This window comes from Cryptotermes secundus, unplaced genomic scaffold, assembly GCF_002891405.2.
Source record: "Cryptotermes secundus unplaced genomic scaffold, Csec_1.0 scaffold384, whole genome shotgun sequence".
NCBI classification, from domain to species: domain Eukaryota; kingdom Metazoa; phylum Arthropoda; class Insecta; order Blattodea; family Kalotermitidae; genus Cryptotermes; species Cryptotermes secundus.
The window spans coordinates 138874-165051 of NW_019731268.1; the positions used below are offsets into that span (position 1 = coordinate 138874).

At 38.0% G+C, this 26178-nt stretch overlaps 2 protein-coding genes across 15 annotated transcripts in view; one reads left to right on the plus strand and one right to left on the minus strand.

The window, feature by feature from the left end:
* The window catches only part of LOC111866781 (inactive ubiquitin carboxyl-terminal hydrolase MINDY-4B), a 72349-nt gene extending 68481 nt beyond the window's left edge, over nucleotides 1-3868 (plus strand). For all 14 annotated transcript variants that reach the window (XM_033752404.1, XM_023856032.2, XM_023856038.2 and 11 more), the window contains 2 exons: nucleotides 849-995; nucleotides 2218-3868. In XM_033752404.1, coding sequence (XP_033608295.1) covers nucleotides 849-995; nucleotides 2218-2266 — 196 coding nt within the window. In that variant the 3' untranslated portion in view covers nucleotides 2267-3868. The remainder of the gene's footprint in view (nucleotides 1-848; nucleotides 996-2217) is intronic.
* Nucleotides 3869-6284: 2416 nt separating this feature from the next.
* The window catches only part of LOC111866784 (methylcrotonoyl-CoA carboxylase subunit alpha, mitochondrial), a 33050-nt gene continuing 13156 nt past the window's right edge, over nucleotides 6285-26178 (minus strand). The window contains exons 6-14 of the mRNA XM_023856042.2: nucleotides 23828-24040; nucleotides 21632-21803; nucleotides 18275-18396; nucleotides 17890-18039; nucleotides 12378-12528; nucleotides 10921-11114; nucleotides 8947-9135; nucleotides 7165-7312; nucleotides 6285-7119 (exon numbers count right to left, since the gene is read on the minus strand). Of these exons, the coding sequence (XP_023711810.1) occupies nucleotides 7184-7312; nucleotides 8947-9135; nucleotides 10921-11114; nucleotides 12378-12528; nucleotides 17890-18039; nucleotides 18275-18396; nucleotides 21632-21803; nucleotides 23828-24040 (1320 nt within the window). The 3' untranslated portion in view covers nucleotides 6285-7119; nucleotides 7165-7183. The remainder of the gene's footprint in view (nucleotides 7120-7164; nucleotides 7313-8946; nucleotides 9136-10920; nucleotides 11115-12377; nucleotides 12529-17889; nucleotides 18040-18274; nucleotides 18397-21631; nucleotides 21804-23827; nucleotides 24041-26178) is intronic.

The following is a 26178-nucleotide window of genomic DNA, read 5'->3' on the forward strand; positions in this document are numbered from 1 at the left end:
TTTGCCTGCAGACATCACACCAATCCAATGCTTAGCACACAGCTACATCAACTTTTGTCACCTTGCAGGCTGATTAGCTGAGAACTTGTTTTCAATTATCCTTTGACCCCCTCCTGTAGCTGCTGAAACAATGCAAAGCTTGCCAGCTGTACAGTTCTTGTTCCAAATCGGTCTTAAACATGTTAACAGATCTTTGGCCATCTTGTGTGAATTGAAAATACAAAATAGGGGGGGGGGGATAGACATGGAAATGAAATAAAGAAACTCTACTTTGAGTCTAACAGAGAGGTTATAGTTCAAGTGAAGCCCTTCTGAACCCTTGTCTCAAAAGGATTTAGACACTTTTGGTTTCCACAACAATAAGAAGACAGAGACGTGGCTTGAAATTAAGTTTTTTACTCCTTTTCTTCTTTGGCTTGGGTCACAAATGAATACCAAGCACCTCTCTAACTCAGATGTGAATCTGCAAGCCGTGCAGCATAGGATTACCTTGAGCAAGTGCTAAGATGTGACAAAAGAAAATAATATTCAGGCCAAAGCAATTGTGGCTTTGGGTCTGGAAGTGAGAATAGAAATGGGGTGACATGGTGTGGAACTGAAATGAGGTGAGGCAGAAATGGACTTAATCCATACATGATAATGGCTTCATATCTACGTTATTAATTTTCTTGGTCATTCTAAATACTCACATACAATGTTTTGAGATAAATAACAAGAAATATTGAGTGGAAGAAAAAGAAACATGAAATGTGCCATTTCAAGAATGAGTGACATTTTATTTCATAAACAATGAGACTGTTTCTAAGATAAAATGGAACCTTTATCAGCTCATGATTGTCTGTGCCCAGGTTTGATCTTCACTATTATACATGTGGAGGCAGTCACAGTCTACTCACTGTAGATACACGCTACAATGAAGATGAGGTGTGTGGCAAGCAGGCTGGGCGAGAGGACTTCAGTACAGCTCCTCCCCTAGAAAAACTCATACACACAAAGTGAGTGTCTACTGTATTACATAGAGTGAATGTATTGAGCCCTTTGACCCTTTGTTGATTAGTATCATCTTGGAGACATAGCCAGTCGCCTTTTTTTGAGATGTTTAAAGTTTAGTCTTAGATTGACTAGCATTTTTTAATGTCATGGCAGGTTTATGTTCTTCTGTGGCATTTCTTTGATCAAAGAATGCACTTTATCATTATATATCATAAAAGATCTAAAAATACGGAATACTGCAATGGCAGGTACTTGCTGTCATTTGACTGCATTTGTAAGGTCTGGCAGCTGTTGAGGGGTTAACGTTTTTGCACTGACTATTACCAAGATATTAAAGCTTTGTGCACCACATGATTGGCTAGATACAGTTGCATTAAAACTGCCAAATTCATAGAGTGGCTCACTGTTAACCACTTGGTACAGCATTTCTCTTGATAGATGTTTTCAAATTTTATAAACCAATGTTTAGATGATAGTTTAATTGACGCAAGTAAAGAGGTTGGTCTAGAAGTAAACACAGAGAAAACTAAGTATATGTTACTGTCTCGTCACCAAAATGCAGGGCAAAATCATGACATAAAGATAGGGAACAGATGTTTTGAAAATGTGGCACAGTTCAGATATTGGCAACAACGATAACAGATCTAAACCTGATTTAGGAGGAAATTAAGAGGCGACTGAACTCAGGTAATGCTTTACCATTCAGTCCAGAACCTTTTGTCTTCTCGTCGTCCAAAAACATAAAAATTAGAATATACAAAACTATAATTTTGCCTGTGGTTCTGTATGGGTGTGAAACTTGGTCTCTGACATTAAGGGAGGAACATAGACTGAGGGTGTATGAGGAGAATATTTGGACCAAAGAACCTTCGGGTTCCATAAAATGCTGTGAAATTCTTGAGTAGCTGCAGAATTGGTGGCTCCTCCAGAAGGGCTCAGCTCCATGAGGAAGTAAGTAAGTAAGTAAGTAAGTATGTTTAGATGGGGAGGCTGGATTTCACACTCTGCATTCGTGATCATTTGAAGGTAGTCTGCAGAAGTACTGTGGGTTTTTGTATGCAAGGACATTTACCCCTAAACAGCTAGGGGTAGTTCTAGCAGGTAGTTCTGTGGTGTGGCTTGACAGTCAAAGGGTTAAAGAAACTGATTTAAACTTTAAACGCAGACAATCTGACATATTAGAAGAATAAGTGTCTTAGTTTGACATGTAATGTCTCATTTCAGGTGGGAGGATGCACATGTGCGCTGGACAGGTCAAGCTCCAGTTGCATGACTTACAGCTGTACTACTTAGCAATAAACTCCCTTCCTGCAAGTCTAAGCAGTTGTGTTGTGTTCCACTTGCTGCTCCAAGCTAATCACACAAAAATATAAACAATAGCTCATCAATAGAGCATATTCAGTGCATCCAATTTTTAGCCTACAGAGAATAGTACTGTTACCGAAGTTATTTGTTGTCAGAGAAAGCACTAGACAAGACCAGGCTATAGCATTAACATTGGTGTATACATTTTTTTGTTACAAAATATATAAGAGATGACTGGAAAGCAGAAAGTAGTACAGTTCCTCAGATGATAGCAGTGAGTGAAGTTTGAATTTTGAACTGTGCAGTCTTTTTGTGAGTTAAGTTCAAGTTTCAAATTGCAAAGATATGTGCATATTCTTCACTTGAGAACACTGTACCATTGGTGAATTAACTCAGTGAAGTAAAGTTTTTTTTTTGGGAGGGGGATAACAATCAGTCAAGAAATCCTCTGCCTTTTATGGAACCTGAAGGTACATTACCATGGATGAGCAGATTCTCATGGTATTTAATATTGGTAGTCCTTACTAAAGTTGAACATTTCAAGCTTATTTTGGTCTGTTTTTTATAGTTCAGTTTATCAATTAGTGAAAAACAAATGCTGAATAATTAAAAATATGTAACAGATTTTGATGAAATTTAATATTTGGAGTTGCTAGGATCAAAGTGAGTTTTCAACAGTACTTGCCAGTTAAGTCAGCCATTTTACATGATGACCACAATTAATACTTAAGAACATTTCATTTAATATTCACCAAATTCTGAAGCTAAGACTTGATGAGGTAAGCATTATGTGTCACACACATTTCCTCAGTATTCAGTGCTGATTTTAATAAAAACAGCCCTTTAAGATTTGCCATGAAACCCTCTACAGGGAATTAAATATATATAAAAAAAATCTGTTTCATGTTGTGCCAAACCTCATCATGTGCAATGCATATGTCAATTCCCATAACTGAATGTTCACTAAACAAGATGCACACTGGGAAAGGTTAAGGTCTACAATTCTGACAGATATGCTGCTGAACAGTTGTGCACTGCTGTGAGGTAAATACAGAGCAACTGCTTCTCCCCTCAGTAATTCTGGAATGGAATCTTTCTTTTCTATAACTACAACAAAGAGTTTATGTTTGTTTTCCTATTTATAGTCTTGATATATTTTTGTCTGGTAATTTCTTATGATTTTATTCAGTAGTATTTTGATGTGAACATAATGTGTGAACTCAACAGGTAAGAAAATCTGTAGTGTAGATGTTTTCTTCTGTCTGTGTCATGAGGTTCCCATGTCTCACCCCCTGTTAGGAGACTATGTGAGTCCTAGACAGAATAAATTCCACAGGCCTTGCAAGAGCCTTACCAGTTCCTCTGTTCCACTGCCAAGGCTCACAGCTTTTATTTCTGTAAATGGGGCTGAAATAATCCATTCCAATTGAGGTGACCGAGCACAGGAATTCATAATGGGCTTTGTACAATGTGTGAGTAATTTTGTGCTATTATATGTGGTAGAGTCATTAAGTTCGTGGAATGTGGTCTTATCGCATCATATTACAAGATATTCACATACGCTTATGCAGATCCACATCGACCTTCAAAATAGTTGCCGTTTGTTGCTATGCAAGTCTGCCAACGTTGATATAGCTGTCAAAAACATTGCTGAAGCACATTGGCAGTAAATTCCTGTATGACGCTTTTCGGCCATTCCACGAACTTATTGACTGTGGTAGTATTCCACTTCCATGAACATTTGTGCCATGTATTAGCAAAGCTGTTCTTCAAAACATTTTTTTCCTCTGATAAATATTTAGTAAGTTACATTTCAGATGCAAGCAGAAATGCACATACATCTTCATGTAAGGTGTCTTGTTATTTTTTTCCAGTTTTAACCAAAAACTAAAATATGCTGACAATTTTTAGTAAAACTCCCCACTATCAAATTTTATGAAAATCCATTTAGCAGTTTTTGAGTCATCACAACTGAACACAGAGATGGATGGACACACATGGCAAAGCCAAAAGCTGTGTTCTTACAACTTTCCTTTGTAAAGACACAAAAAATTGCACAAAACCTATTCCTAGGGTTATATGCTTCAAGTCTTATTTAAAAAATGGCAAATACAAGAAAAGATATGTCTAAGTACATTTAATGTGAATATATATCATGCATTAATGGTCATCACATATGCAGAATGACTGTTACTTTTGTAATGTTTGTTAATTTGTTTATATAAACTATATGGACTGAGAGCAATTGACTGTTCATAGTTAAAATGCATATGGATATTTAAAGAACAAAGTATGTATTTTTATCCATTAACAATCTCCAGTTCATACAAGTACAAATATACATAAAAATGAGATAAAAATTTGACACTGACTTGTTGATTACTGTATCAAATCTCTATTTTGATCTGTTAACACTTAACATTTTCTAGTTTATACAAATCCTTAAATGAATAATATAAAAAACTTGTTCTTGTATATAACTGATTACCCATAAAAGAATAAAAAAATATATTTTCAAAAATTCAATTGCAATTATGGCAGTCTGCACAAGCAACCTGATACAGCAAGTAATGGAGAAAAAGTTAAATTTAGACTAAACACCCTAGGAGGGTATATTACTTTTGTATTACAACTGTCTGTATTTTATAAATTCTTTGATTTGTCTTTCCATCAATTTTTACTGATCTTGAAACAAGAAAAGACAGAATAAAAAGGTTTAACATCTTGCAGTTCACATTCAAATCACACTCCATGTATCCATCTTGGATATAAAAACTGGACATCAAAATCTTGAGCGCCATCAGAAAAGATATCGCCTAACATATATTTAAAGGCATGTCATGCCTTGAGTAGGTAACCTTTACAGAAGAAAAGTCCTGTATGTTCATGTCTACAGTACGGCAACTTCGGATCTCACTGTATGTTAAGTTAGAATTCGGTAACTTTCTGAAGATGTAATGATGTATGATAATGTACCCTGAAAGATGTGCTCTGTACATAAATCTTGGAGCATGCTACATTGAGGAAAACTTTAAATGAAGGAAATCAAGCAATGAGATATAGTAATTGGATATGAACCACAGATACAAATGCCAAATGGTGAAGAATTTCAAACTGAGGAACCCTAATTCGAAATTCCATTTTACAGAATAAGTGAAACATATCTTTCAGAAGAGAGAACTTTGTTAATTACCTACAGAATCTTCTGTGATATGACAAAGTCATATGTATGGCATCAAGAACAGAGTACGACACCTGAAAATTCCAGGGCAACAAAGTTATGACATGGTGCCAACCTCTAAAAAGGATTCTTAAACCTGCTCCCGGAACAATATTAGCAAGATCAGTGTCTTTATACATCCTGTTTCATACCAATTTGTTGCACGACATACTACTGGGAGCTGTCACTGAAAGTCTTAACAAGACTGGCAGCTTCTGATATGTGTGGTGTTTGGATAGGTCAATAAATGAATCCTTCAGAACACTAAAGAGCATTGCTTTAACATCAGACATTTCTGTGCATGCTGTATCTAAAAACCTAATTACTGAGGGTAAGATTTTTGTGATGATCTGCTGAGAAAATAACTGGCTTCATCCTATCCGCTCTGTTTCAACGGGTAATTCCTGTTCACTGAAACATATAACATACAGTATAATAGATACACAAATGTGTGAAGACAGCACCACACGCTGCTAGAGGGAACAACACATGGCAAGAGGCATATTGCAGATGTAGCAAAACAATGGACTAAAGAACAGGAAAGCAAGCTGCTTAAACAGCTGAATAAACTCTAAATAAGTGGATGACACCCCTTATGACGTGGAATAGGTTTTTATGAAACATTTTAATGGATTTTAAGTAATTATTTATGTTATTTAAGTGGACTGCAACACACGATGTTAGTGCACTTCAGAACAGTGTAACAGTTGGACGCATTAAAAAACGCCTGAAGATGACCATTTATGGCCGAAACATGTTGTGTTGAGTGTTAAATGGTGAATAAAACAATTGTTGCATTATAGACGGACTGTGAATACATATATCAGAATATCAAAATATTTGGATTAAGGTCTTCTGCATTGTGATGCCATAGAGTATGGCAGAAAGGTACCAACATTTCAGCAGTACCTGCTCCCAACATCTGGGAGGAGAATGGTCACTTCCACCTTCCTACCCTGATGATGGAAGTAGCTTCTTTCTTCGAAACATTGGTACCCATCTACCAAATTAAACACCATTGCATCCAGGAAAACCATAATCTTAACATTCACCTAAAATTTTATATCCAAATATGAACGTGAATTTTGTAGCTCCACATATAACTTTCCCTTGAGTGATACTTGGCATGTATTTGAATGACAGCTGTAATGTCACATTTGTTCTTAACCTCCAAAATTGTATCTTTAAAATGTTTCAAAGTTCCAGTCTTTGTTTAAATTGTTCTGTTTATGCTTTAATAATATGGATGCCTGCATTATCTGTGCCATGTATTCTTCAGTCTTCCAGGGTCATCACATACAGGATATGCATCTTCCACAGTATTACAAGGCAGTGTGATGCCTTCAACACAGAATATCATGATGTATGTCCATTGAGATACAATGCAGGTACAGCAGTAGAAACTGCAATATGAAGTACTGAACAGGTATGGCAGAGGTGACCCTGTGAACTGCTACCAAATAAGATCCTGTACAAAACTAAATTTGTGCTCTGAATGTGGGCATACACAGCTCTGAGTATCACATGTACTGAAAGGGTTACACAGCTTCATCAGTCTCACAAGAAAAACTTGTGGTAACTTTCAGTGATAAACCAACTTCCCATCATAATGTTATATTTTAGCGTCCTGTTGCACTGATTTAAGNCCATCATAACCTTCCTATGTTATACAGCATTCTGACCATCTTTGTCATCTTTTACAAACTTCACTATAACCGCATCCTTAAGCACATTCCCTCCAACATGGCAGTATATCTTCTCCACCTGGCCGTCTCTTGGCGCGCGGATCACATGCTGCAACATGCAAAATTTTTGAGTTAGTATCATGTCCTAACCAATAATCTCCAATTTTCTTTAATTCAGAAATCAGGAATGTCAGAACCGTAGAGGGTGCAACCAAAAAGAATACCTGGTATGCAGATGGAGAAGAATTAGCACAACATGTGCTCATTACTCATATTTTGAGAATGTGGAATGTATGCAATGGCTGCTGCCTGCATGCAGGTGCCTGTGGAAAATGCTAGTTTTAGATGATTTCTTTGGAAGCATCTTTTGATCGTTCTAGCCATGCAGCTGGACAAAAAAAAAACATCACCAGTGAGGTGTGACCAAGAAAAGAACCCAGATACCTGGGTCAAACTGTGATTGCCTTGACTCTTCTTTCCAGTAATTGGATATGAACTTGAATAACAGCCATTGCAGTAGTGGACAGAGAGTGTTCACAAAATTATGAGCAACTAAAAGGAACAAGGTTAACTAGAGACTTATGGTAGGGTAGAATGTTAAATGGTGAAGATGCAAATATTGTAATTAAAGAGTAGTATAGTTCAAGAGCTATGTCCTTGACGTCCAGAGACTTATTCACAACTCACACATTCCCAGAGCTAACATTAAATAGGATGACCAATGGTCTGGTAAATGGTAAAATTGCAAGCTGAATGTCTGCTCATGGGACCTGTACCAGCTTGTGGCATTTCAGCAGGAACTGCCAAGAAAGCTGTCAGGGATTGGACAAACAGACACGTAGTAAAGATAAGCAGCGGCACACACACAGGGAGCCCACACAGAATAACACCTATACAGTGCTGAAAACAAGAAGTAACCACTGCAGCACTATAGATGTGGGGCGAGTACCCTGAGAATTTTAAATTTTAAAGAAATTTTTAAAATTGGAACTGAAGATTTTAAAAGTGCCAGTTCATGAAGGTCAAAATTGACGTGTGTGGGTGGCAAAGATGATGTACGAATCAGACAAATATCAGCGAAGTAGATCCTGTTAGCAGCAACGAAGAAAACAATTTGGAAGACCTGTATGTTTTTAAATTTTAAACTGGGTGCAGTGTAACAGCTACGTGAGTGTATTCACCTGATGATGGCCGTTTGTGGCAGAAACATGTAGTGTAGAAAAAAGCAAGATGATAGACCTACAATAAATTGTTGCACTTAGGACGGAGTTTATATCATATACTGTGTAGTTTATAGCACTGAACTACTTTGGCTTAAACATGATATAACACCTTCAGATGTCGTCTTGCCACAGTGCACCACTTCCAAGGTTGAAACATCCATAGGTGAAGTAAGTGACAGATTATGGAAATGACAGTGCACAGGGAGGACCTACAACTTGACATGGACTCCAAACTGCATTGACCTCATATTTCCAACATTCCCAGAATTTGAACTTGACAAGGTAAGAGATGGGAAACCTAAAAAACAAGTTTGTGAGGTTTCAACTTAATGCTTTAAACAACACCCGCCTTTGTGTTGTTGGTGATGATAATGCACTGGCAATAAAGGCTATCAGAGTATTTGTCACATTTCTTTTTTATAAGTTTGTCACAAAAAAATCCTTCAGTTTTTCAGTGACATTCTGTGTTTAGCCAGCAGTATTCTAGACCTAGCTGTGAAAAATTGAGTAGTGAATGCACCTCCATCTTCATAGCAATGATAACAAACAGGGGTTCCCCTATCTTGACGATATCGCCAGCAGTCACATATAACTTTTCCACCACTCCTGGCATTGGTGCAACTGCTACATCGCCCCCCACAGCGCCAACACCCTCTTTCTCCACAGACATGAACTTGTGTACAGGTAAGGCAAACTGGTAGCTCCCATCCTGTAACACAAATGTCATCATCAGTAGACAGTAACACAATCTTAAGTAAGTAGAGGCTGAGTCCAGCAATTTCTAACACACAAGAATTTCTTATTAAGGATAACATTGCTTTGTCAGAGATCTCCATTCGTGTTTACACAGTGACTGTGATTCATATTATACATGTAAGAATAAGCCAACAAATGTCCTAAGTGTTGGAACATATTTGAATTGTGGACCTAAAAGATTTTCTTTACATGCCTAGAAGTATCATAATTCAAGAAAGGAATTCATCTGTCATTATAGAATATCCAATACACAGTGACCTTAGTGCTTCACATACATGGAAAGAAACTTCCTTTCATCCATAACATGCAATATTCAAAAGGAACATTTTACCAAAAGTCAATTCTCCACTGTTTGCAAGAAATGCCCTGTCTCCCTAGAGCTTCTGCAAGATACTTTCAGGAAGAAAAGATATTATTTTATGTACAGGAACTTGTTGTTCCAGATGGACTGTCACAAATGCTACAACTACTGGGCACATCATCTTCAAACTGATGAAAGATCACAAAACTGTTTTGTGAAGTGGGTGGCAGTAGGCTGACATACATCCAGGCTGGAAGGGAAGATCCAATGGCCATCAGCAGCAAAGTGCACCAGAGATTTCATCTCAGAAGAAGACTACATTTATAAATGGTCTCCATGGAAATGACGGCAATTTCCAGTGGTGGGAATATGAGGATAACATTGCTGCTGCTGATGATGATGCAGAGTCTTATTACTGATGATAGTCTGTGACTTCATGTAAACAGGTATGCTTATTTTTCTTCTGTACTGAATTTGTGCTTTCATTATTATATCTATGAAGTACACAATGCCCAAATTTGGTTTGTAGCATAGTGCCTCAACCAACTATGCTACCGCGTGCCCCAATACACAATTCATTGTTACAATAAAAAAAATAATGCTTTAGCTTTGATGAAATGGAACATCATTGTGAACAGAGTCTGAACAAATGCCACCAGCTAGAGAAGTCCCTAATGGAAATGCAATCATACCCAATTTTTTGACATTACTAGAGCCCATTGTCAATAAAAATTAATGTGTTTTAAGCAATGTATGTAACTATATGAGGCAACATGAAACTTGAAGAGAGCAGTCTTCTGGGATTTGGCACCGTGTATATGTGGTGTTAACCGACGTTTCGGAGGAACGTATCGCCTCCATCTTCAGGGTAGAAGAAAAAATATATAAGAAATCTGCAAGCAAAGAGACCGTGAGAACCGGCAAAAGCATTACCGGTTCTCACGGTCTCTTTGCTTGCAGATTTCATATATATTTTTTCTTCTACCCTGAAGATGGAGGCGATACTTTCCTCCGAAACGTCGGTTAACACCACATATACACGGTGCCAAATCCCAGAAGACTGCTTTCTTCATAGTCACTGCTGTGAAAGCCTCAAATCTTACAACATGAAACTTGTTCACTCTAAGCTGTTCTGACTGTTTGTAAGTCATGGTGTCACAAAGTATACATTTTTCATTTCAAGACATATAATTTTTGGGATAGAGCTTATATACACACAAATATAGTATACGGACATGAATCCTGAATAAAATACCATTTCATATATTCACAGAAATTTGTAGATATCAAACAGGGACTGTATGAAACTGTTTGCAAATTTAAAGTACTTAAAAAATTTTACAAATCATTCTCTGTTAATGATCTAATATTCTTCTAACCACTCTGTATGCCTCACCTCCAAACAAGAGACTATCCTTATAGTACATTATCCCCTACCTTCGTGAACAAATGGATGTGAGTGGGAGTGATGACCACATGGGACTTGACTACTCTCTTATCCATATGACAGGTGATATTCAATCTGCCATCAGTCAAAGACAGAGTTCCTGATATGTCGAATTGCTTCTCTGCACCGTTAATCCGCATCAAGAAACCATCTTGTTTCTTGTGGGTCACCTGTACTGTAATGACTGTAACACATATCAGATGTGATCAAACGTGACGGCAACATATATAATTGGTACAGTTCCATGAAGGGGTGTTACAACATTTCTGCAAGAGCCAAAATGCAAAGTAGTTTCACGTGACTGTGTGACCAGAGATGGGTTTTGGTTTGGAAATTGGATTTATTGAACTCAGTACAAGTAATTATAACCGTTTCACTAAATCACACATTTTACAGTTCACTAGAGCACATATTTATGGCTTCTCAGAATGCTGCCTTTACCAGTCTTGCCTGGCAATGGTTTCCAACGGCGAACGTTCCCCTTCCTCTGGGTTCCTGAACTGCCCCTGTGCCTCAGCTACTTAAACTCTTGACTGAATGGCTCTGACTGACTCTCCTACCTATAACATCTTGGCATGGACTGCATAGAAAGCACCATTCCTCTATTGCTATTTACTGGCTGTTGTCCAGAAACGGCCATTATCTAGTGGTTTGTTTCGCGGTCGTTTCCTAGCAATGGGTCTACATGTCACAACAGTTTCCAAATACATCTTTTATTTCACTTAATATTAACCCTTTCTGGTTATCACATTTGGAAAGATTTCTGCATCCAGGTCCATCAAGGGATTTTAAATCCCAGCAGAGCCACTAAGCGAGCTGCTTTGCTTGACAAGTTGGTGCAACAAGGACATAAAGCGAAAAATCAAAAGGTATACTTACCAGCACAATGCAAGATGACAAATTCTCTGCCGTGTAGTGGTGTATGACAAGTTTGGAGAGAGGTTGTAGTGTTTCACTGGCTCATACAAACTATACACACATTCCTTTCTTCATCTTAAAATAGAAATGTTTCTTTTCTGGCTCCCTTGACCTTCCAATTGCTGCACACAATGCAGTCTTTGTGTTTCCTTTTTTTCATAGTGGTAGAGGAAGTGAGATGCTGTATTTAGTCTCTCTTCTCTCTCAGCTGACCCCGGATGTGACCTCTTCCTTGTGAATACTGAATTGGAGAGAATGTGGAAGAGGTTGCAACCTAATCTGGGTTACTATCATGACTTTTGCCTGGAGGAACTGAGAAAAACTGGGGGNGTCAGTCTTCAAATACAAAAAAGCAGTGCCAATTACTTACAGACAATGTTTGGTCAACTCGGCGTGTCCCAACTATGAGCCAGATGTTATATCGTTATGCCAACCCAGTTGGTCTTTAGACTTATTCATATCATGAATGTTATAATGTCTGAACATATCTGTTCAAGATACATGAAGCCTGAGTCATCTGGCTGTGTACCTTGTTTTCCATATGTGAAACTGATATCACGAACTAACAGGTGGTTGAGTCGAAAACCAAATTCAGAAAAAAATGGACTGAATGGACCCTGGGATGCTGCAGCAGCTTTCTCATCCTCTAGCTGTTCACTCAGTATCATGGCCAGGGCTGCCTAGAAAGAAACAATTATGACACAGCTGGAGCATAAGTACACTTGGTTGCACAGCACAAGCATGAGGGAAAGTCAGTAAATAGGTCACAAATGGAAGTAAAACATCTGTAATGGATGTAGTAGGTTTTGTATGTGTATCATTAGCTAGCAGCACAGTCCAGCTTCATGACAGTCTAGGTAGCAGACATGCAGGTGTATGTTCAGAGGCTGGTTTCAGTAGTCAAAACAGCAAACATGCTCGAGGTGTATACTACCAAAGAGCAGCGTTTTGTCATGTGTTTTTCTCTGGGGAAAAGGATTCAAATCAGAAGATATTCTTCAAGAAATGTTTCCTGTTTTTGGTAGGAAGTGTCTGTCGCATAAAGTGTTTCAAACTGGGTCAAGAAATTCTTATGGACATTCCAAAGTCGCAGATGATGCCTGACTGTGTGCAGAAGCGGCTCAGACAACAGTCAAATGACTTCTGTGCTCTGGATTTTGACGCACTGGTAAAGTGATAGGACAAGAGTATCACTGTTGGTGGATGATATGTTAAGAAATAAATGATTTTTCCAGGTTCGAACGTCACATTTTACGTTTTATGTTTATTTGTGAACTATTACCGACTCTCCCTCATATGTTGGGTGAGACAGAATTCTGTTTCATTTCACAAGCTGCAAAGGTTTGTGTCACTGCCATGATGGTACACATGTATTTACATTGTACTGAGAATGTTTCTATAGGTTTTGTAACATTAACTGACTGTATATCATTCTTGTAGTGTTTAACCCTTTGAGTGCCATGCCCCAACAAAGAATTACTTGCTACAAATTCCAAAGCAGCTTGGGTATGAATGCCACTGTACACCAAAACCCACAACACTTCTGGAGACAACCTTCAAACAATCACAGATGCAGATGGCATGAAAGCCTCTTCTTTCTTCTAAATATTGATATATAACATTTGACGCCATCTATTGAAAGAAGTGCTGTATTAATGACTAACACAGAGCCAATAGATTCCAGCTGTGGCATTTTTTACATAAATGTACTAAGCTGATCTAATTAGCTTGTGCTGTGAAGGGTTGAATTCACACATTGTTTCCGATGGGCATGGGTCTTGCAATATCTCAACATATATCAATGTCTTGTGTGTCAAGATCTCAGCTGAGTCACTGTCTTAAAGTCTAGTGGCACATTTGAGTGACTGCTGACAGTCACCAGTTTGAAGAAGTACACCTACACAGTAATTTTTGTTCAACAGCCTGTAATACTTCAGTTGACAAACTGATTGCCTATAGATCTGAAAACTGAGGCATGAAATCCCTTCACCAGCAGATCCAGAAACACTCTGGAGACACAAAGAGTCTCATATCTGCATTGCATAATGCCTAAGCTCATATGGATTTTTTTCAGATTACTTCATGACGCTTTCAGTATCGAGACTACAGAGCCTCAAATGATGAAATGAGAGAGTAATGAATTGAAAAGTATTTCGAAGGAAACCACTGTGGTCTCACTGAGGTACTAGCCCAGCATTCGCCTGCAGGGACTGAGAAAAACCATGAAAACCTCATGATAGCTGATGTCCCAGCCAAGAATCAAAATGAGCACCTACTGAATACAAGTCTAGAGTGATAACTCTAGACCAGACTGTTCGGTAAGTTCAAGCTGAATTCTACTAACATTTAGCACAAGACTTATTTCAAAGCCACATCAATTCATCTTCTGGCTTGGGCAGATATGACAGTAAAAATGTCTAAAAAGGAAAAAATATGTCTCTTTCAGAAGTTACCATATGCCCAAATTAATGTATTGTGGCATATTTGCTTAAAGCAAGAGCTGTGGAGCCAGGGAAACAGCTGTTGCTAGCGAACGGCTCTGAAACAACATTAATTTCTAGGCAACCACCATGAAACAGATGTTGGAATGACGTCTGTTGCTAAGCAGCAGATTCTTAATAATTAAGAGTAGACAGCAACTGCTAGGGAATAGCTCGGTAAACACATTCCCGTGGAAACAACATACAAAAATGATTGGTGGGCTGTGCTAAGGAATGATAAGCATGTCAACTGGGGTAACCAAGTCAGTTCTGTACAGGAGTCTGTTAAGAAGAGAGTCAGTTGGAAGGGAGCCCCCATTCAGACAGGACTTGGGTCTTGAAGCTGAACAATCACCACTGTTAAAGCCATTACGAGGGAATGGTGAAGATACAGCAGGCTAGAAAAGACTCGGCATGTGCTGTGGTGATTTGTAAAGGGTGGACATTAGTGATGATGCTGTAATTACTTGTACGTGTATAACCACTGTCACTTAGTGTCATTCAGTTCATTCTTTCCTCAATGTTGGATGCTTGCGTGTTTTGTTTCTTCTTTTTCTTTTGCACTTTACACTTGCTGCACAATTCACTTGAAGAAGGGGGTGGGGTGTCTAGCTTGTTGCTACCTGATTTGTTTTCATCCGGTCTTCCTCTGACCCTGTCTCTTCCTTTCTAGAGCCTATTCTGATCAGCTGTTCTACCCTCACATTCCTTACGCACTCACTTTTTCCTAAGCGAATGACCCTCATTTAAGTGTCTTTGCAGGTTGTGTTCTTTAAACTTCTAGTGAACATCACAAAACCAATTTCTTCCTGCACATTACAGTGATTACCTTGCCTTTCTCCCTCACTCACCCTTTCATTCACCCTTCGTCTCCTGTCAAGCTGTCCTCCGTCTTCATACCCCAAGTTTCTATGTGCAAACATTTGGAACTGGAATTTGCTACTAGTATAATTCCCGTATACCGCGCTTATCTACAATATCTAGATATCACTGAATCAAGATTCTTAGACTCTGAAAAATTTTGATAGACTGGTCCGGATCGACTGTCAGTGTTCTACTTGCCTGCCGTTCCGCTTATGTCCTTTGCCTTGTGGGGGAGGGCTTCATCAAGGTATGGTTTGAATTACTCCAGACTGATTATGCCCCTCGTTTTACCTCGCGAATCTACTAGTTTGTATATAGAAGGGTTTATTCGTCGGTGAAAAACAAATGGTCCTTCGAACGATCGCTGGAACTTGCTAGTAATATTTCGCATGGTGTCTGAAACCGGCTGGCATTTCACCAACAATAGAACATAGTTTACAGGAAAGCACGAGTTGTTACAGCAGACATTCTTGTGATTGTATTTTATAGTTTAGCCAAATCATTATAGTGATGTGTTCCTTTTTTTGTTTTAATGCTCAGAAGAATACTGAGTGATATTTTCTTAGTTACAGATCGTATTTGATGGTTTCCCGATCTAATATTAGAGCACTACTATTGTGGGGTGGTTACGTTTCATATAAAGTATATGTATATCCTTCACATATGTCGAAAAACATAATGAAGTTAATAATGGGAACATTAGGAAAGAGAATATTTCGGGAACTGTTGGATATTGTAAGAGTCAATGTTGATAATTGTGATATCATGCACTCTGAGAGCGTTCTTAAATGTCAATATTTCGGAAAAAATGCATTTACGACCATTATAAATATCGTAATATATTCCAGATTTCACAGAATATGTAGAGAGTTTAACAGGAAAATGTATGCTAGAGTTTATCATGTGAGAAAATTCGGAAATAAAATGTCCTGTATAAATATAAAATGATTTCATATGCTATCAGAGACATTCAATCGTACGATATTGCCGACGGCCAAACAGTGCTCAACTGAGCATAATGATGCGCAGTAGTCATTTGCGCACACGTGTCATAATGTAAACTAACAACCTAACATTAGCGTAAATTACCGAGCTTCGCCACCTACAAGGTACAGATGGATGCGCAGTAGCGTACTGCGCAAACCTAACCTAACCTAACATCAGCGAATGGTACCCCTGAATTACAGATGGATGCGCAGTAGTTCATTGCGCACACCTAAGACAGACGTCATTTACGAAGCTGTTATTTAAATTAACGTAATATACGACTGTTGTAACATGGAATATAAATCGATATATGATGTTTTGTATAAAATTGAGTGTCTTGGTGGTTTTTCCACATATATTATCTATATATGCTCTTATATTCCGAGGTTACATTGCTACGCGATAGCTTAGATTGTGTCGAAAATGTCGCTCCCACCTCACGAGTTTGCGCATCCCCCACGGTGATACAAATGATTACTGAATATCACATATTATGGCGTTATGCTGTCCTCCAATGGCATAATGTTATGACGAGAACTCTTTAATATCACTGAAATCGTTCCCTTCTTTCTCGTGAATGGATACGCGACCAATTCCGTGACTGGTTGCCATTTGTTTCGTTCGAATTTCTCTTCCTGGATAGGAAGTAGAATAATATTGTAGACGAAAATAGGTAAAAATTAGTTTGAAAAATTACCGTCCTGTAATCGAACTGATAATGGAATGTTTCTGTTTCAGTCATGTTACGAGGTTGGCTGCCCTGTCACTGTGACGTAAATATCCGGTCTACACAATGAAGGTATGTTTCTTTCCTGGTATGAAGAGGTGTTTATAAATAATATCACAGTGTTGTGTGTATGTTTTATACATGTAATTCTGAGTGGTGTTGTGGAGTGGTCAATAAATCCAATCCATAACCCTGTTGATAGTCACACACATATGCATGAGTGTATGTAACATGTGAATCAAGGCACGTACTAACAGATTAATAGCAGCACACAAGAATATTAAAGACACAAGCAAAACTAGATGAGTATAAGAAACAGAAACAGTAAGTTCTGAGATGAATTAATTACATATTTTCCTTATACAGAAATAAGAGATGGGACCTTCAAGGAAGTGACTCAGTTTAAATTGTGAGGTAGAGATACAGGCTTTTATTTCAGGCTTGACACTCAAATGGTGACAAGAACAAATGGAACAAACTGAGGGTGTCCAAAAATATTCTCATGCTACATCAGTTTTTCAAGAAACTATTGGGAAGTTCTTGAGTAGTTGTGCAACTGGCAGCTTCTCGAGAAGGGCTCAACTCCATGGAGTTTGTTAGCATTTACTAGGGGAACTGGTCGTGATTAATGTTCTTCTACTGTCTTGTTATTCAGCAGGTGAAATAGTGACTTCACCTGATGTGGTCATGAGTGAAGCCAAGCCCAGAATTTTACCTTCTTATACTTATGCATGCTCGCAGTCAGTTTTACATCTTGGACAGGCCTTGAACCATTTTGTTCACGTCAAAGTAATCTCAGACTATGCCTTTGGGAATCACTACTTCAGATAAACGCTTCCTGTACTGGGATTTGAAATGTTCATATAGCCAGAGAGAAGTGAATTGCATTTCTGCCAACTTAACCCTACTCAGTAGAGTCATGCATGCAGAGATTCAATTTTATGTATTAAAATATGTATAGAATATATGGAATGCTTAAACACCTGGATAATGATGTGATCAGGTGGAGTCTTCTGTGCCAACAGTTCTGAGCGATACTGCTCTATGAAGTTAGTGTGGACATTACCAGAGAAAAACTTGCTGTGGTTGCAAAGATCCAACAGGAAATCCAAATTTGTGTCCACACCCACAATCTGCAAGTTTCAAAACCATATAAATAGCTATAATTGTTAGTTTTGCAGATTCATGCCCTTCATACACATCAAACAGTAGATGAATAAAAGAACAGATGCAAAAAGAGGAACTAAGGAGACAACAATAACAGAAAATACATGAGAGACATCTTCCATACTGTCAAATTTATATACTGTAGCAAAATGTCAGAATACTAAATAATTTATTAAGTCTAATGTACTTGCTAACACTCACATTATACTCAGTTAGCTGAGCCCTCATCTTCATGAGGGCACATGTTCGATCCTCACCCCAGACAACTAACTTTGCAATCATTGGGTCATAGTGAATTGACACCTCGTCACCTTGTCGGACACCTGTGGGCAACATCATACAAAGAGAAAAGAACAAGGAATAAAAAATTTGATTTGTTTCATTCTGCTTCGTCACACTTACAATTACAAATACAAACACGCCATCCAATGTGACCTATAAGTTTTTACCACAAGAAAACGTATCTCCCTTACATGTTTCGGTCCTTATGGACCATCTTCAGAGGGAAACATCATTACAAGTTGGAAACTACTATCACAAAATTGATTTAAATTACATACATTTATATGTTACAATGCACAGTACACATAGAGTAGAACATTTCACCATCACAGCAGCTTCCTGGTATTGTAAAGTTTTTAAAAGTTTCTAGATATTATTTAAAACCAGTGTTGTCAATAATTAAAATTTATAAACCACGTAACTTCGTGTCCGTCCTCCTATCGTCCTTCTTGTATGGGGCAGATTTTGTGCCGCCTGTCTATCTTGATGAGGAGGTTCTGCAAATATATTATGGGTATTTTACTATTTCAGTGATTCTACTGTCTATATACAGGTGTCCCAGGAGGAATGTGCCAAACTTCGGGAGGGTGTTCCTTATGTTAAAGTATGCCGATATAACCCAAAACACCTATGTCCAAAGTTTTGTTATAGCTTTTGAAAAAGCTAAAAAAGGAGGCATAATGAATATAAAAGAAGACTTCTACATATATCAATTTAATAAGTTCAATAAATTGATAGAAGAACAAAAGTATAAAAAAGAAAGTAATAGCCAACATAGTATGTTTGACCTCATAATACATCATCAGATCACGCCCACATTAACGTCACAAACACAACAAGTATAAATTCATGCGACACAGCACACTCTAGAACAGTGAAAACACAGCAAACACGAGCAAACCCTGGACGATATCAAGGTAAGACGAAACAAAATCCTCAAATATATATATATATATAGAGAGAGAGAGAGAGAGAGAGAGAGAGAGTAGAATCACTAAAATAGTAAAATACCCATAATATATTTGCAGAACCTCCTCATCAAGATAGATAGGCGGCACAAAATCTGCCCCATACAAGGACGATAGGAGGACAGACATGAACCTACATGGTTTATATTTTTAATTATTGACAACACTGGTTTTTAAATAATATCTAGAAACTTTTAAAAACTTTACAATACCAGGAAGCTGCTGTGATTGTGAAATGTTCTACTCTATGCGTACTGTGCATTGTAGCATATAAATGTATGTAATTTAAATCAAACAATTTTGTGATAGTAGTTTCCAACTTGTAATGATGTTTCCCTCTGAAGATGGTCCATGCGGACTGAAACATGTAAGGGAGATAAGTTTTCTTGTAGGAAAAACTTATAGGTCACATTGGACGGCGTGTTTGTATTTGGAATAAAAAAATCTTTACAACAAACAGAAGTTTATACTTACTGTTCTGTCTTGTGTTTTCCCCAGTCAGGTGATAAAGGAATAAATAAATGAATGGCAGTAATTACTTAAAAAATGGAGTACATAACCAAATTGGCCTTCTTTTGTTGATTTACAGGTGATCAAGGATCTATACCATGATTTCCATTTCCACTCTTGCTCTCTTTATCGTTAGGCGCATTCTTGACCTTGAAGAGAAACTTTTAAGTTCATTAAGCCAATCTGTATGAATGAAACTTCTTGAGAACCACGGACAGATTTTCATGAAATTTGATGCTGGAGAAAATTGCAAAAAAAAAAAAAAAAGTGTCAAGCCAACTGAATGCTCTTTCAGACTGTACAGTTTTAACAAGCAATTCACATGAACACCTACAAGCATTTCTGTGTGTATCTCACTAAATATATATCAGAGAGAAAACTTTTTTGAACTAAGCTGTAGCGAAGCTCCAGAAGGTCAATGAAATGCTTTTGCAACTAGAATTCTGCTTAGCATGGGGTAATAAGAATGGCGAGAGAGAAGAGAGTGAATGGGAAGTTCAAATATTGTGCAAGAGCCACTCCAAAACCAAATGCCTTCAATTTTTGTTGGACACTACTGCAGGTATGCAAATTAAACTTGTATGTCACATATTTCAAGGCTTTAAACACTTATATTTATTTTTCCACATACTGACCTCAACTCTGTATTTTGTCCATTACTGAACCCAAACCTCTCGTAAAAGTTGCTGTTGGCATCCAAGAGTCACCTCTTGATGGCCATAAGTATAGCATCATCATTGGTGAAGTGTTTCCCACAAAGGCCATCCTTCATTGGAAGGCACAAGGCCTGGACTGTACAGGAGATATGGCAGGTCAGTCTACCCAGGTTCTGCAATGGTCTCTCTTATGTGGATGATGATATGGTGCCTGGCATTGTCGCACTAAAGAAAACATTTTCCTTCCTTCTCTGGCCTCCTCTCGCAGTTCATGTTTTCAGCTTCAGCATGCAGAATCAACTGTGCATCTCTGTTCCAGGATATTCACAAAGATAACCCATCTCTAATCCCAAAAAAATGGAACACATGATCATTCTAGAACATACCTGAGCTTTGAATTTCTACATTGTTGGAGAATCCTCTTATCACCAAACTGTAGACTGCTGCATTGGTTCTGGTTCATAGTCTTGTACCCATATATCATCTCTGGGAATGATATTGTCAAGGAAACCATAGCCCACAGTCAACATTGTTCCAGAAGATCAACACAAGCCTACACTCTCTGCTCCTTGTGATCTGGCATTAGCATTCATGGAACCCACCTGATTTCCCATATCCCAAATAATCCAGAATCATTTTCAATGCGTTAAATCTTATTTCCACTGTTGCACTCATTTCCTGGGTCTTAATGCATAGCCTTCATCAATCAGTTCACCCACTCTCTCCATTGTCCACCATCGCTGACCTTGGTGTGTCCTTCAACCAAATGCTACCATTGTTGACATGCATTACTGTGCTCACATTTGCTGTGACATTCTCATACTATTCTTCAAATGTTGTGAATCTCAGTGGGCACAACATTCTCTGCATTCAGGAACTTGATAACAAACCACTGTTTCATGAGCCCTGCAATGTCACGCTCTATTTTCATGAGCTACCACACACCAGCCACCTGGCACGCAGCATTGAAATTTGAAGGATACTGCTGGTACACTTACATTTTCACCTGACACCACTACATTTTGTATGCAACATCAAAAGTAGAAACAAAATTTGGAGGCATTGGTTTTGGAACAACCATCATAGTTAGAATTCTGAATGGTATCTCATGAATGTCAATTATTACAGTAATACCCACGTACCTGTCTCTACCCGAACATCTGAATTTGGTATTGGCGTGATCAAATATTGGAGAAGTCCTGCACCAGGCATGAAACTGTTGCCAGGATTTTCAGCACAGATGCGAGCCTCAAATGCATGGCCATGGAGATGAATCTCCTCTTGTGACAGAGGCAACTTCTCTCCACTAGCCACCTGTAATGCACACATAATTTGTTAACGATGCTTCTCTGTCATTGCAAAGACGAAAATTAGTCTTGTTAATTCTCCTCCCATAACCATATCTTGTTACACTGGGCTTGAGGCTCTTAACAGCAGTGTCTGTGAAAATTATTGTCTCCTGGGATGTGAAGCCATGTAGTGTGATAGCAACCTTGTTGGCAACACATTTTGCTGGTTACTAGAACAGTTTACTCTTTGAAAATGAAGATGGAGGCAATATGTGTCTTTGAAACGTCGGTGAACTTTTACCAGAGTACAAAGAATCACATTTCAGAAGCTAATAATATTTTAACATTACTTAAATTAGAAACAAAGTAATAACATGTGGGTTCCCTTGTGTAGCACATTGTCCACCACTGCAAAGGCATTTGTTGATTTTGTGGCACACCAGTTCCTCACGAACAACAGGCATTATGTCCCTGCAAAACTGAAGTTGGCAAAATGAAGGCCTCATGGGGAATCAGACATCAGGAGAACCCCAGCTGGGATATTGCATGTTAAGGTACCATAACAATTAAACAATGAAATCATCAGCTACATCCTTCGCCTTTAACCCTTTACACTGTTGATAGTGGAAGTCCTCAATGATGAACAGGGCATTGATGGTGAGGGTGGTGATATAAACACATTTTTAAAATAAACTTTACTGAATCATGCGATATGATGCCGTGTACACTTGTAGAAGTTTAATCATGTTTCACAGGAATGTGTTGAATTCATTTTCAGAGTCTAAGAGTAAGCGAAGCAAGAAAGCAGCAAACAGAGATAGCTTGCTTGGCTTATGGTCATAGTACGTTCTTCCAAAATTATATTAAATTTATACCAGACTACATGGTGTCACATCCCAGAAGCCAGCACTCTTCAAAGTCAATGTCATCAGAACCTCATGTCTCGCAGACCCAAAACATCATCCCACTTGTGTGTTTCCAAGTGCTTTCATATTCTATAGGCTCTTACCAGAAGAGTTTTCCTATTTTCCTATTTTCAGTCATATTCTTCAACTAAATTGAATTTTTATTATTAACAGTAAACAATGAAAACCATAATAAGGATTATACATTCATTCAGTATATAGTTTAGGTTTCTCACCCATTTGAGCATCACCTCCCAATAGTAAACAGCTGTATGGGAATTTAGTGTTTCTTTATTATAAGGAAACAGTTCACCATAGTCTTCATTATTTTGTTTATAAGTTCTTCTCCTGAATGCAACTCTTTAAGTATACACTGTATAATTTCACAGTCTTGTTTCTTTACTGTATGCTGACGACAACTGTGAATTCCGAATACAGTGATACTCCCATTTAACATTCGGTTTCAATGAACCCAAGTCAATGTCAGCGTTAAAATTACCTCCACTTACTTCAGTTTAATGTTCAAATCCACTGGTCTCGAAAGAAACCTTAGATAGGTGTTTCGCTGCATTTCGCATGTCAGCATACACATTTTTATTACTTTAAACGTGCCAGCAGCCATTCAGAATACTGAACACTGCAGCAAGAACAGTCAATGAGAACATACAATGCACGATATTGTGCACGTATTCAATCAAAGCATCAGATCCAGATGCAATACTCTGAGCAGTTCCATCTCAATGACAGGCAATCATTTTCTTTGGATGGCGAGACATAAACTTTTCTTAGCATGAAATCAGACCCATTCATCTGTCCACTAGGAGGCTAGCATGGGGAGGATGGAAAATTACATCAAACAAAACAATAACCATTATGTCTAAATAAACTAGAGGTAATTATGTGATGCAAAAGACGACTTCCTGCTCAGAGATCAGATGGGGAAATCGTGTGATAAAGGTAATTATATAAGTAAAGGCATTATAATCTGAGAGGACATAGTACCATGTGTTTCATCTATTGTGTCCACTGTCACCTCCCAAATGGGAAGTTTAAACACTGACAAAACATCTTATGTTATCTCATCTAAGTTTTCTAGTATACAAATCATTAAATAAACTATGGAACATGAACTAGAAAGGCTGACCCTGAACTGCCATTCAACGAGATCAGTCTTGGTCACCATCTCTGTTACAGGATGTTCTACTTGCAGGCGAGTATTCATCTCCATGAAATGAAAGGCATGAGAGTGGCGATCCAAAATGAATTCCACGGTGCCTGCTCCTACATAGTTCACTGCATGGGCTGCATTCACAGCTGCCTTTCCAAGTTCTGCCTGCAGTGATGGTGATATATTAGGCTGCGCAAACATTAACAGTAAGTCAACACAAACAAGTTTACCTTTAGTGACAATATGAGGGAGGTCCAAAAAGTGAGGTAACACAATTATTTGCTGTCACACGTTTTATTCAACAGCAATATAAATATGCTACCGCTAGAAACCACACAACTAGTGTTTATGAAAACTGCTAAGAGATGGTACTACTGGTTGTTTACATCTGGTAAATGAACTAAAATGGCAGTTAGGCTAATGTGGAAGTCTGTTCTATAATTCAGTGTCTGCATAAAAAAGGGACTGAAGTCCACGAAACTCATTGAGAGTTAGTGTCCAACTATGGGGAGAATGTGATGTCAAACAGACACATATAAATACACCAACAGATAAGCAAAAAAACTGACAAAAACCATCACAGCAACACATTATTCAATATAGCCACACATTCATAGAACTGCACATGTCCATAAAAATACTCATGAACACATTACTATGAGACATGTAAAGTAAAAGTAAACATAAAGGTATCCCTGTAACAGACCGTGAAGGCCCATAGAGTTGTGAGATGTTGAGGGTCGCATATTATCTAGACAATCGGCTCAAAGATGGTGGTAAGGTTGTCAGCCTCACACGCCGGGCGCGCTTTACTCCCAGGAAAATTATTTAATTAATTCCTGGTACTCATTTCGTCATACAGGAATTTATTATCAATATGTTTCAGCAATGTTTTCGACAGCTATATCAACGTTGGCAGACTTACATAGTGGCCAACGGCAACTATTTTGAGGGCCGCTGTGGATCTGCGTAAGTGTATGTGAATACCTTGTAATAATATGTGATAAAATCACATTCCACGAACTTAATGACTCTACCACGTACATGTGAGGAATTTCCTTTGAAGTGTTGGTCATCTTTTGATGATGGCCATCACTGGCCAAAACAAGAGAAGGCTCATCTTATTATTAAAAAACATTGTTGAACTTGATGGAATTGGACCTTAATTTTACCCATATCAAAAAACATGTTTCTTTCTGGAGGATTAACTCGTGACATGAGGTGCAGTGTTGTAGGTAGTGGAAAGCGTTACTCTAAAATCCACACTTGGTGCCCTCTGACTGATACCTCTACAATTTTAAACCAGCCCCTTTTTGAAGGCACTGACTTGCAGATACTCAATGTGAAGTGTTATCAACGTTGGGCTCAGACCTTATTGCAAGGGGATGGATAATCTCATCTCACAGTGGGACAAACAGGCAAGAAAAATACAATGGAAAATAATACATGCTCTTATTGCTGTCTAATGTCACAACAGTATGGTTAAAAGTCTTCCTGAAAGAAAGTGTGTCGCTTTTTGAACCTGTCTCATACTTTCACATAAAGAGGGCAATTACATCTCTGGTATATTACTTTACAAAGTGATAAACTTATTGACTTTTGAGGCCATCTTCAAGTTTGATGAGAATACAAAAACAAATGTATATTAATAAATTCTGTATTGTCTACTGATAGGAAGATCTGACACAAATAGGCAGTTTATCTGAAAACCAGCACTGCAGTCAATAAGAACACATCAAGCAACAGATGCTATACAAACTACAGTTATAACAGCTCTCATTCATTCAGTTGGCAAACAGGCACGTACATGTAGAGGCATAGGACACAACTCTAAATAAAAAAGAAGGGTATGAATATACTTAATGGATAATGAATAGGTCAAAATTAAAATGATTTTTAAATTTTTTTTTAATTTTTTAAAAACTGCTCTAGAAGAGAAAACTCTCATTCTCATGCTGATTGGCAAAATGTTTCCAAACTTTCATCCTGAACTGAAAAAAATGATTTTTGCGCATGCATACAGCAGCAGCAATACAATAAACAACTGATGTAAGACATGAACAGATGTAACAACGCAATACCTCTATGAAATACATAGATACATAAAAACACTTTTAACAAACTGAACACCTCTATGTAAAGATATTGTAACGTGTTTACGTTACTGAATACGCCGTAGAGAACGTTAATTGGTTTATTTAACAATCTACAAATCACGGCTACAATTAATGGTAACAATGTTATGGGTTTCCACACTTTACAAACCCTAGAACAAAATCTCTTAACACTCTCTTCAAGAGTCTTCACGTATTAATAACGCGGGAGCT